General features: G+C 35.8%; 1 protein-coding gene across 3 annotated transcripts in view; it reads left to right on the top strand.

Annotated features, from left to right (window-relative positions):
* The window catches only part of GABRB1 (gamma-aminobutyric acid type A receptor subunit beta1), a 434372-nt gene that overhangs the window by 316879 nt on the left and 104738 nt on the right, over positions 1-12755 (top strand). For all 3 annotated transcript variants that reach the window (XM_055246277.2, XM_055246275.2, XM_055246276.2), the window contains one exon: positions 3786-3868. In XM_055246277.2, the coding sequence (XP_055102252.1) occupies positions 3786-3868 (83 nt within the window). The remainder of the gene's footprint in view (positions 1-3785; positions 3869-12755) is intronic.

The following is a 12755-nucleotide window of genomic DNA, read 5'->3' on the forward strand; positions in this document are numbered from 1 at the left end:
TCCATGTTGCAGCATATGACAGGATTTCATTTTTATGTCTGACTAATATCCCATTGTCCATATCTACCACATTTTCTTTCTCCATTCATCTGTTAATAGGCACTTAGGTTGATTCCATATTTGGCTATTGTGAATATGTTGCAATAAATATGAGAATGTCCTATGCCCCATGTTAACACATTCAAGATCACTATATTAACTTGTGCTGCCAGGTTAAATTATGCAGAGCATTGAGCACCAAGTAAAGCTTGCCTTTAATCCATCATTAAGTACTTCTAGAGACCAACCATTTATGGATGTTCCTAAACTATTTGCAATGGTATCATTGACTATAAAGGTGGTTTCTTGGCACAGGGGTTGGGGCTGTTGTTGTTCCTGTTTTCCCAATTCAGGGTAGACTTTCCTTGGTTATTTAAAAATTTAGAAGCAAGTACTTCACTATTTATAAGGATTTTCTCAATGCTGTATAAATAAAATGCAATAAAAAATAAATTGGTAATGAGAGAGGCTTAAAACCATAATTCTCATCCTAATCCCTGCTTTTATATGTATGTGCCCATTAAAATGGATCAACATTTGAACTTATAAGGTGATTTTATATTAATAAAATATGGCTTTTATTTATTTCATTTGTACTTTACGTACTGAGGTTCCTTATCAAATTCGTAAACCATCATTGTAGCAGGATGTCTTACCCTTGGCACCACTGACATTTTGGAAAAGCTAAGTCTTTGTTGTTGGGGACTGTCCTGTGCATGGTAGGATGTTTAACAGCATCTCTGGGCTCCATCCACTAGATTCCAGTTTCAAACTTTTAGGTCCAGATATATTTCCAAATGTCCCCAGTGAGGCAAAATCATCTCTGACTGAAAAGCATCAGCTAAATTGTAGAATCACAGGACTTGCCACATTTTAGGAATTCCCAGAGAATATTCCCCTCTTGACAATTTTTTAATTCATAAGAAGCTGTTAAACAAAGAATATGGTAAAAGAGTATAGCAGACAAATTAATGTTTAATATTTATTGTGGGTGTTTTATTTAGGGTGTTTGAATCACTATGAGACTAAAAAAAGAATGTTGCAGAACTGTATTTTTAGACAACAAAAGATATTCATGATGTATTAAGTGAATAAATTAATTAACTCATATGATCATAGGAACAGAAAGCATAGTGTTTTGTAAAACATTTTGAAAAAAAAATTTAATTAAACTTGAAAATTCCTTTTGCTCTGATGTAATGCTTAAATAAATTCAAGTAAATTAACCAATGTCCTGTCTAAGAAAGCTTTCAAAGGGTATGTGAAAATGTTCGCATCTGTGAGCTTTCATCTTTCATAATGAAAGCCAAAGGAAAATTGGAAAGAGGTAGGGTTTTTCTTTTTCCTTTAGGAAAAAAAAAGCCTTTATTGCTGATAGTTTAGCACAAATGACCAAAGCAATAACTCACCTTGGAAGCCTCAAAAATACTCTGATATATATATATATATATATATATATATATATATATATATATATTCACATACGGTGAATCATCCTTGTATCCCAGTAACAAATCCCTCTTGGTCATTGCATGTAATCCTTTTAATGTGCTATTGAATTTAGTTTGCTAATATTTTGTTGAGGATTACATTACTTTCATAACTTATGTAACAAATTTATCATTTGCAATAGCCATATTTCAATGATATCCCAGTAAAGCTATTAAAATATTTTGTGACTAAAAATTTTAAAATCGGCAGATTGAGTTTGTCTTAACTTTGTTGCCCATAAGTGGTGTGAGTTTGCATTAATTAAATTATATCCTTGCAGCTCAGTCCTCTCATTAATCAAAGCACCTACTACACAGCATTGCTGTGAGAATTAAAAGAGACAATGTGTGCAAAGCTTTTAGCCCAGTGCCCCGTACTTAAGAAGTGCTCCCCAAATGATGATCACTATTATAGCTGTTATTATCTCACGACCCTTTCCATTTTTATTATCACCTTAGCAATGTCTGTGCTACTATCTGCAGGATTTGTGAATAGGAGGAATCCACGTTATGCATAAAAGCTTATCTTCCTCTCTTGCTGCAACAAAATACAACATCATCATCATCATCAATAACAACAACAACAAAACCAGCCTTCTGTGACTTATGGTGTCTCACACTTCCCACTATTAGAAAGATTCGTAAGATTTATCTCTGAAACTCTGGTCCACTTATTTTCGGCAGGTAGCATATAAGCAGGGAAGAAACACTATCCTAGGATGAGCATTCATACCATATTCACCACCCCCAGTTGAGCTTCTGTGTTTATTCAAACTCAAGGACCCTAACTCTGCATATCCTATCTGGACTTCATTATCTCCCCATTTTCTCTTGCCTGGGATGTTTTTCTGGTCAGTGAAGTCTGAGAGTAACTAAAATTCAGACGGTGAGTCCACATTTACAAGTTTTTGATTCACTTTTGAATTGACAAAGAACTTTTAAAAATGTAACGGTCCTCCCCATGAAGTGTAATCATAAGTTAAACAACACAAAAATTCAAATTAAATAGTTTCTTTTTTATCTTAATCTCCAGGAGCTACAATTTGAAATTTTCTAAAAATACTCTATGCAAATAGAAGCACAGCTGTGTCTTCTTAGGGGGAAAACCTCTCAGGATAGTAGTCTACCACACGCTCTACTCTGCACCTTGCTTATTTTCTTTAACAATGCATCATGAATTTGCTTCTGTATTAATAAACAATAAGCTACCTTTAAAAATTTACTACACTTGTGTGGAAATGCCATAATTTATTTTCTAATCATCCTTTTGTGGGCATTTGTGTTGTTTTCCATTTTATTTTTTCAAATGAAAGAGCTCTGAATATACTGTAGTACTTCATGTATGCAGCATATGTACTGTACTACAGTATACTGTATAAGTGTGTATATACATACACACACTGATATATTTACATATGTATTTACATGTATATATATGCATAATCTCTCTCTCTCTCTCTCTGGGAGTTCAGTACCATGTTGACTAGCAGGGCCAAGAGTGAGCACTCTTGCCTTCTTCCAGATCTTAGAGGAAAAGCTTTAATTTTTCTGCATTTATTGAGATGATAGCGTGGTTTTTATTTTATTAATATGTTGTATCACATTGATTGATTTGTATATGTTGTTGATTGTTGCATATCCATCTTAACATCCCAGTAATAAATCCCACTTGGTCATGGTGTGTGATTGTTTTGACATGCTGTTGAATTTCATTTGCTAGTATTTTATTGAGAATGTTTGCATCTAATTCCATCAGGGATATTGGCCTGTAGTATTCATTTATTGTGTTGTCTGTCTGGCTTTGGAATTAGAGTGATGCTGGCCTCATGAAATGAATTTGGCAGCTTTCCCTATTCTATTTTGTGGTACAGTTTAAGAAAGGTTAGTATTAGTTCTTCTCTGAATGTTTGGTAGACCTCACCCATGAAACCATCTGGCCCTGGGCTTTTCTTTGTTGGAAAGTTTTTGACTACTGATTCACTCTCCTTGTTTGTTATTGGTTTGTTCAGATTTCTATTTGTTATTGACACAGTTTGGGTAGGTTGTATGTTTTTTAGAAATTTATCCATTTCCACCTGTCCATCTAGATTATCCAATTTGTTGACATATAATTATTCATAATAGTTTATTAAAATCTCACAAAATTTTGATGCCTTGTTTCTGCCAACTGGCAAACATGATTTGGGGCTAGGAAGCCTGGAAATGAAATGTCATCACTTTTGTAATGTTTTCTTTTTTCTCTCTCCACTCTATCAGAATCACTACCACAGCTGCATGTATGATGGATCTTCGAAGATATCCACTGGATGAGCAGAACTGCACCCTGGAGATTGAAAGTTGTGAGTTACTTGGACAGGGGAATGAAAAAGAGGGATTCTTCCTTGACCCAATTAAATTCAACTTCTCACTGAGTTAATTAACACCAGGATTTTTTAGCTGCGCTTGTCTGATAAGTTTTCAAATGGGTTTATATTGGTGGCTCAGGGGTCATTTCAATGAAGTTATCATTTTGAACAATTGGGGAAAGTTCACTTATTTTATCTCACCAATTTATAAACTCATACTTTCTCCTTCTCAGAGTGTAGTTTCTCCCAAAGTCTTCCAATATCCAAGCTGCATTAAAAAGAAAGGAAAGATATTTTAATATGAAAAGAGTTTGTGAGATTGTTTTGGGTTCTATCATCTGTTGACCTAAACTACTGTAAATTGTCTTTTAGAAAATCATTACGTTGGTGTCTTGTGTGAATAATGTCTTTCCTCATGAAAAGAAAAAGATGATAAATTGCACTCATGGGGCTTATGCTTTGCGCCAAACAATCGTTTTTAAGTCTAGTAACTAATTTTCGTTTATCTTCTTGGGCTGCTTTTTCACTGATTTTTTTTTTTTTTTGAGACGGAGTCCCACTCTGTCGCCCAGGCTGGAGTGCAGTGGCGCCATCTCCACTCACCGCAATCTCCGCCTCCCGGGTTCACGCCATTCTCCTGCCTCAACCTCCGGAGTGGCTGGGACTACAGGCCCCCGCCACCACGCCCGGCTAATTTTTTGTATTTTTAGTAGAAACGGGGTTTCATCGTGTTAGCCAGGATGGCGCTTTCTTAACAATTCAAATATTTTAGTCACGAAGATTTAGGCTGATTGACTATCTTTTTGTGATTATTTCTCAGCCATCAGCCTGTAGGTATTTGAGACCACTAATTGTGAATACCAAAGCTAAGCCATTTCTTGGTTTTCAGAGGTGCAAAAAAGTGCAGTAGCTAATCAGACCATTACTATAGTACCACTTAATGTAATGTTAGAAATTGACAGATGTTTATTTAGATCATCTAAAATACTTTCTAGATCTAAACATTTTCTTAATGTTTAGTTAATGTTTTTAATGTTTTCCTTTACTTTCTTAGTAAAGGAAAATGGGAAAATTCTAGGTGATTCTATAGTATTGTGGAAGAATAAATGTGCTTCCCCAGTGTCTCATTACTGAGCAATTACATTAACCTTCTAGTTCCCACTGTATATATAGAAATAGATGAAGGTGTAAATGTAGATATAATTACAAGTTTAAACATAGACATTGACCTACTACCACTAAAACCTAGAATGAACAAGAAAATTCATGAATAATTCTCTAATCAATATTCTAATTTTAAATCTCATTATATAAAGAAGTTACTAAGTATTGAAAGGTGTTTATATATAAAGTATTGATGGTAACATTTGGTTCAGATATCAAAAATGACCCATTCAAATCATAGGAATGAACTATGTAAACCCAATCGTATACTAAAGCTAATAACATTTTGTAAATAAGGCAGAACTTTAGTTCGACAAGTAAATCACGACTTTTGGAACTGATATAGAAAGAGAAGGATAACTCATGGATTGCCCATACATATTAGTTGTTTGTTACCCTTGACCACTCTTCCATTGACTTTGTGATTTTTTTACCTTGGCTTCTGCTGGAGAATATTGACATACAGCAACCTCTTGAAATTCCAAGACTTTATGAATTGTATCATTTGCTTAAAGGAGTAATGAATTTTGACAAATACTTGAAATTGATTCTGTGTTGTAAATTGTAAGTTCTAAAATTATCAACACTTTCTCCCAAAATGCATATTTTATTTATGATGGATACTGAGTTTTTCTATTAAAGGTTGATATTTTTATTTCTTTAATCATATTTTTAAAAGATGGCTTTAAGTCCATTTAATATAACATATAATGATCAAAACTATAAATGAAGCAGAAATTAAATGTAACTTTTGTGGGGAAGGGATGAGGGAAGCCCAGGCACCCAGATAGCCCAAAGTAATCATCAAATATGATGTCAGATAATAGATGGTGACCCAGGCATATGACAATCATTGAGGCAGTTGAGCAAGATGCAACTAGTTGTCTAGACATATAGATGAACACAGTAACTGAGACTCTAAAATAAGCTAATATGTACAAATTTGAAAAGATGGTAATTATCATCAAAGTGATCCAGCAGCTGGTCACAGAACTACAATTCCTAGATACTTACCTAAAACAAAGCAAAACTCTTGACTGTAAGAATTTGGATAATGAGAAGTCTACAGAGGCAGGAACTTAGGAGAAAGATTTGCATGACTAAAGCTGGGTATTATATAACACCTTTGTGACATAAGTATTTGTAACAACACTTGAGAGATGATATACTTGAGGCTCAAAGAAGTAAAATAACTTACCCAGAGTCACAGGGCAAAAAAAGTAATGGAGTAAGAATTCAAGCCCAAGTGTTCTTCTCTTCATCATCGAATCCTGAATCAACAGGTGAGTAACGGAGCATAGCATCAATAATTAGAAGTATAGGTTGGTCACGGTGGCTCATGCCTGTAATTCCAGCACTTTGGAAGGCCAAGAAGGGTGGATCACCTGAGGTCAGGAGTTCGAGACCAGCCTGACAAATATGGTGAAACCCATCTCTACTAAAAATACAAAAAGTAGCCGGGTGGTGACATGCATCTGTAGTACCAGCTACTCAGGAGGCTGAGACAGGAAAATTGCTTGAACCTGGGGGGCAGAAGTTGCAGTGAGCTGAGATCATTCCACCGCACTCCAGCCTGTGTGACAGAGTGAGACTCCATTTCAAAACAACAACAACAACAATAATAATAATAATAATTAGAAGTATAGCATTAACTGGAAACACTCTTGGCTAGGTTGGAAATGCTGACTCAACCAAAGACTGGTCTGTATTTCCTAAACTGTCCCTGATAAAGTTCAGTATAGATCCCAGAAGCTGAATTTCGCTTTTAGATCAAGGGTCAAACAATTGCAGCTACAGAGAGAAGGTAGCTTGTGGATGCAGAAAACCAGGCAGGCCTTGATTCTATTGATGTTACCTTTAAAAAGAGAAGATTCTGATGACCGCATAATTTAACTTCAACATTTTACTTAAAATGAATCCCTTCTTAACAATAGATAAACCAATGTAGAGTTCCTAAATGTTAAGAAGAATAATTTTAAGCAGTGAATTAGCATATGCCAATGTGGAGTTTCAATGAGCTTTGCTTGTTTCTACCTAAGTACATAATCAATATGTTACTAAGTTTTAATAAATACTGAATAGATTATCCATCTATTTTTTAACTTTTCACAAAGAAACGTGTTATTTTCTGAAGCAGCTCTTTCTGACTTGACAGTGTATCAAGACTATACTGAGCCTTAAAGTGATTACAAATGAGAGGCTCTAGTGTCAGTTGGGAAATAAGAATGATAAAGTAGACATCCCACTGATGTAAGATTGAACCAATCATACTTTTGTGACCAACAGAGTGGAAACTTTGCCTTCATTACCAAATCCACTAGTTCGTATGCTCTCCCATCACAATCTCAAGGCTGGCAAAATGTTTTCCTTGGTTGGGTCCTTTGAGACAAATTAAAGATGTTTTGTTTAACTTGATGTCATCTAATCAAGTGAAATTGAAAAAGCTGTAAAGTCTTGTTAAATTGAAAGTTTGCTTGAACTTGGAGCAGATTAATAGCTCTGTAGCCCTGGGGTGCTATAAATGGAGTTAATGGCATATACAAAAATCAATCAAGGAATTTAGTCTAAAGCGTATTTGGAATTTGAAATCAATAGCAGTATCATGTGAGGGTGTGATAGCGACAAGCATCATGGAGATATGGAAAGAGCTTGCAGTAATAATGATGAAGGAATCAGGTAGTGCAGATTAAAAAAATCTGGACCCTAATCTCATCCACTCATTTACAGTAGATGTTGTCACCTCACCACACCAAAATAATAATAATAAAAGAAAAAGCCATTTCAGGCCTGAAATCTCTCATTTTCACTCATCTTCTTTAAACTTCCTTCTTCTTCATCACCATTCCGAGTTAGTTCTCTGTATTTCACAGGAAGATGTGTTTCTAGTTCTTTCTTAGGCTGGCCCTGCTCGCTGTGCTTAGAATTCCATCTTCTTCCTCCTCTGGAAATTGATTATCTCTAGTCCACACACACACCTCACCCCTGAGCTCTCAGATCCTCAATCCTGCCCTGTCTGCCTCTTTTCTCACAGCCTGTAAACAAGCTGAAAACTATTCTCATCTTAAGACACCTCCACTCTATCCCCACATTTCCCTGAAGATTTTTCCCTAATCTATCTTTCTTTTTCTCGATAATCTATAATTGTTGTCTATTGCCTCAACTTCTTTTCAACCCACTGCAATCTGGTACCTGCCTACCCACCTCCCGCCTCTGCTAAAACTGTTCTCAGAAAGGTCACAAAGGACCTCTTTACATTCAATCTTATGCTGTGGCTCTCAAATTTATATCTCCAACTGAGATCTCTCCTGAGCCCCAGACAGATGATGTACTAGCACTCTTCTTGGCATGTCTGTTTTGATATTTCAAAAGCATCTTGAGTTTAATTTGCTCAAAACTTTATTCTTGATTTTTCCCTTTCAACTGAATTTCTTCCTCAGTTACTTTATTCTCCCTATCCGACCATAATCCTGGGATTAATTGTTAACAGCTCCATTTCTCTCAAACTCCGCTGATCCGTTCTATTGCAAGTACCATCTATTCTACTTGCAAAATATTTATCAGGCCAGTCCATTTCTCCCCCACTCTATTGCCACCAGTCTTTTTCAAACTATCATTACTTTTTACCTGGACCATTGTAGCTGCCTTTTACAGTCTTCTTGCTTTCACTTTTGACTCCCTCTAACCCAATTTTTGCCCAGCAGCAACAGTGATCTTTGCAAGATGTAAATTGGATCATATTATTTCTCTGCTTTAAAATATTCAGGCCGGTTGCGGTGGCTCACACCTGTAACCCCAACACTTTGGGAGGCCAGGGCAGGCAGATCACAAGGTCAGGAGTTCAAGACCAGCCTGGCCAACATGGTGAAACCCCGCTTCTACTAAAGATACAAAAATTAGCAGGGTGTGGTGGCACACGCCTATAATCTCAGCTACTCAGGAGGCTGAGGCAGCGGAATCACTTGAACTTGGGATGCAGAGGTTGCAGTGAGCTGAGATGGCACCATTGCACTCCAGCCTGAGGGATAGCCTGAGACTCCATCTCACAAAAAAAAAAAAAAAAAAAAAAAAAAAAAAAAAAAATCAAAGGTTTCCCACTACACTGGTAAAACTGTCCACTTCTTAACTTGATCTTCAAGCTCTTGTGTGACTTGACCTTCCTCATTATCTTCCTCATTATCTTGAATCCCATCTGTCACCATTTTCCTCTTGCTTACTGTATACATTACTCCAGCACAACAGACTTTGTTTCTGGCAGACCATATTTTCTCTTATCCCATCATCATAACTTTCTCGTTTCTTCTGGCTGAAATGCTTTTCCCCACCATAGTTCTTCTGGCTTCCTCTTCTCATCCTTCAGTCCTCACCTCACATGCCACCTTCAATAGGAGGCTTTCTTGAGACTCCTCCAATCTAAGTTAGGAATCAGTAGTTATTCTCTTTCAAAATTCTTTTTTAGTTTCCCATTGCTATTGTCTGAAAGTTTGTATCCCTCAAAAATTCATATGTTGAAACCTAACCCCCAATATAATGGTATTAAGAAATGTAGCTTTTGGAGGCGATTAGATCATGAGGGCAGAGTCCTCACGAATGGGAAAACGGTAGTCCCCACTTATTTACAGTTTTGCTTTTTGTCTGAAAATATTAAATGGAAAATTCCAGAAATAAACTTTCATCAGTTTTAAATTATACCCTTGATTGTAGCATGATGAAATCTCCCACGATCCTGCTCTGTCCTGGCTGGGACATAAATCATCCCTTTATCCAGTGTATCCACATGTATATGCTGTCTATACTTCCTACCCATTAATCATTGACACCATCTGCTCCTGACATCATCAAGGCTTGATGATCCAGGATCACCCAAAGCAGATGATGCTCCCTTTGACATATTTTCAGAAGATCAATGGTAACCAAAAGCTATGTCACAATGCCTACGTCATTCACCTCATTTTATCTCATCATGCAGGCATTGTATCATCTCACATTACAAGAAGAAGGGTGAGGACAGTACAATAAGATATTTTGAGTGAGAGAGATCACATTCATGTAACTTTTATTACATTATATTTTTATAACTGTTCTATTTCATTATTAATTATTGTTAATCTCATACTGTGCCTAATTTACAAATTAAACTTTATCATAAATATGTACATATAGAAAAAACATAGTATATGTAGTGTTTGATACTATTTGCAATTTCATGTATCTACGGAGGGTCTTGGAATATGTCTCCTGAAGATAAGGAAAAACTACTACAGTGCTCTTATAAAAGAAGCCCTGAGATCTACCTTGCCCCTTCCACCATATAAGGACACAGCTAGAAGGTACCTTTTATGAACCAGAAAGTGAGCCCTCACCGGACACTAAAATCTGCCAATACATTGATCTTAGACTTCCCAGCCTATAGAACCATGAAAAATAAATGCTGTTGTTCATAAATTACCCAGTTTATGGCATTTTGTCATAGCAATCCAAATTAACTGAGACATCTATATCATAGTAGCATTTGTTTCCATGCTTGTTGTTTCTTTCCCCCATAGATTATAAACTTCCTATGAGGGAAGGGATCATTGTTTTGCTCACCATTCAATCATTAAACCTAGTCTAGTACCTGAAAATAAATATTTGTGTAGTGAATGTATGCTAAATTTCTTGGCTTCAAACTTTTCAAGTCATTTGACTTTTAGAATATAAGTCTAGTTTAATATTTTCAGATGAGATTTAAGGGGGATTTTTTTACTTGCAATAAAATATCATTTCATTTATACATTTATTTATATACTTTATACAGTCTTTCATTTTTATAATTTTATATTCATGTTTTAAGACCATCTCAGCTGGGCACGATGGCATGGGCCTGTAGTCCCAACTATATGGGAAGCTGAGCTGGGAGGATCACTTGACTCCAGGAGTTTGAGTCCAGCCTGGGCAACATAGTGAAACCCTATCGCTTAAAAGAAAAAAAAAAAAAAAGAGTAGGATCTCTTAAAAGAAAAAAAAAAAACTATTTCAAAAATTATAAAAGTGTTACCAACAGCCAGGTAAGGAAGGATCTGACATTTAAATTACTTTAGGAATTTTGAAGGGTGGTAAGTGTAATGAAACTATGAATTTTTTTGTTGTTGTTTCATCATAAGGCATTAACTATGTTCTTCCTACTTACACTATGACCAAGTTTTCAGGCAAAGCTAACACTTAGTGACACCTGGTTACTTTTATACTGGTTTCTTGTTTTAAAAAATGGTTTGGTAACTTTTAACCTAGGCCTTGTCGTATGTATTTAATTTAATTAACTATCCAATTAATCTATCTGTTTAACTCTCAGAAGATTGTCATTGCCTCAGTATAAATATCTTGATAGTAACAACATGTACACAGAATGTAAAGCAATATTCATATTTAATTATTTCCAAAATAAAATTATTTTCTTGTCTACAAAAATAGCATGTGATAAGAAATATCTGAGTCAAATGGTATTTCTAGTTCTAGATCCCTGAGGAATTCATTTTTATAATGGTTGAACTAGTTTACAGTCCCACCAACAGTGTCAAAGTGTTCCTATTTCTCCACATCCTCTCCAGCACCTATTGTTTCCTGACTTTTTAATGATCGCCATTCTAACTGGTGTGAGATGGTATCTCATTGTGGTTTTGATTTGCATTTTTCTGATAGCCAGTGATGATTAGCATTTTTTCATGTGTCTTTTGGCTGCATAAATGTCTTCTTTTGAGAAGCGTCTGTTCATATCCTTTGCCCACTTTTTGATGGGGTTGTTTGTTTTTTTCTTGTAAATTTGAGTTCATTGTAGATTCTGGATATCAGCCCCTTGTCAGATGAGTAGGTTGCAAAAATTTTCTCCCACTCTGTAGGTTGCCTGTTCACTCTGATGGTAGTTTCTTTTGCTGTGCAGAAGTTCTTTATTTTAATTAGATCCCATTTGTCAATTCTGGGTTTTGTTGCCATTGCTTTTGGTGTTCTAGACATGAAGTCCTTGCCCATGCCTATGTCCTGAGTGGTATTGCCTAGATTTTCTTCTAGGATTTTATAAATCATGCTGCTATAAAAACACATGCACACGTATGTTTATTGCGGCACTATTCACAATAGCAAAGACTTGGAACCAACCCAAATGTCCCACAATGATAGACTGGATTAAGAAAATATGGCACGTATACACCATGGAATACTATGCAGCCATAAAAAATGATGAGTTCATGTCCTTTGTAGGGACTTGGATGAAACTGGAAACCATCATTCTCAGCAAACTATCGCAAGGATGAAAAACTAAACACCACATGTTCTCACTCATAGGTGAGAATTGAACAATGAGAACACATGGACACAGGAAGGGGAACATCACACTCCGGGGACCGTTGTGGGGTGGGGGGAGTGGGGAGGGATAGCATTAGGAGATATAGCTAATGTTAAATGACGAGTTACTGGGTGCAGCACACCAACATAGCACATGTATACATATGTAACAAACCTGCACGTTGTGCACATGTACCCTAAAAGCATTAAAAAAAAAAAAATCTGTCCACCTAGTGTTATAAAATGGCCTAGCTTAGATATGGAAAATGTTTTGAGAAAATGAGAGGTTTGCAGAATTGAAATATTAAGTTTTATTTAAGTAAAGCACTACATTAACAACTGGAAATAAAATTTTTAAAGTATAGTTTTCAGACATAAAACATGAGTAGTTCTATAAAAGTCT

This window comes from Symphalangus syndactylus, chromosome 16 (genome assembly GCF_028878055.3).
Source record: "Symphalangus syndactylus isolate Jambi chromosome 16, NHGRI_mSymSyn1-v2.1_pri, whole genome shotgun sequence".
In the NCBI taxonomy this organism is placed as follows: Eukaryota; Metazoa; Chordata; class Mammalia; order Primates; family Hylobatidae; genus Symphalangus; species Symphalangus syndactylus.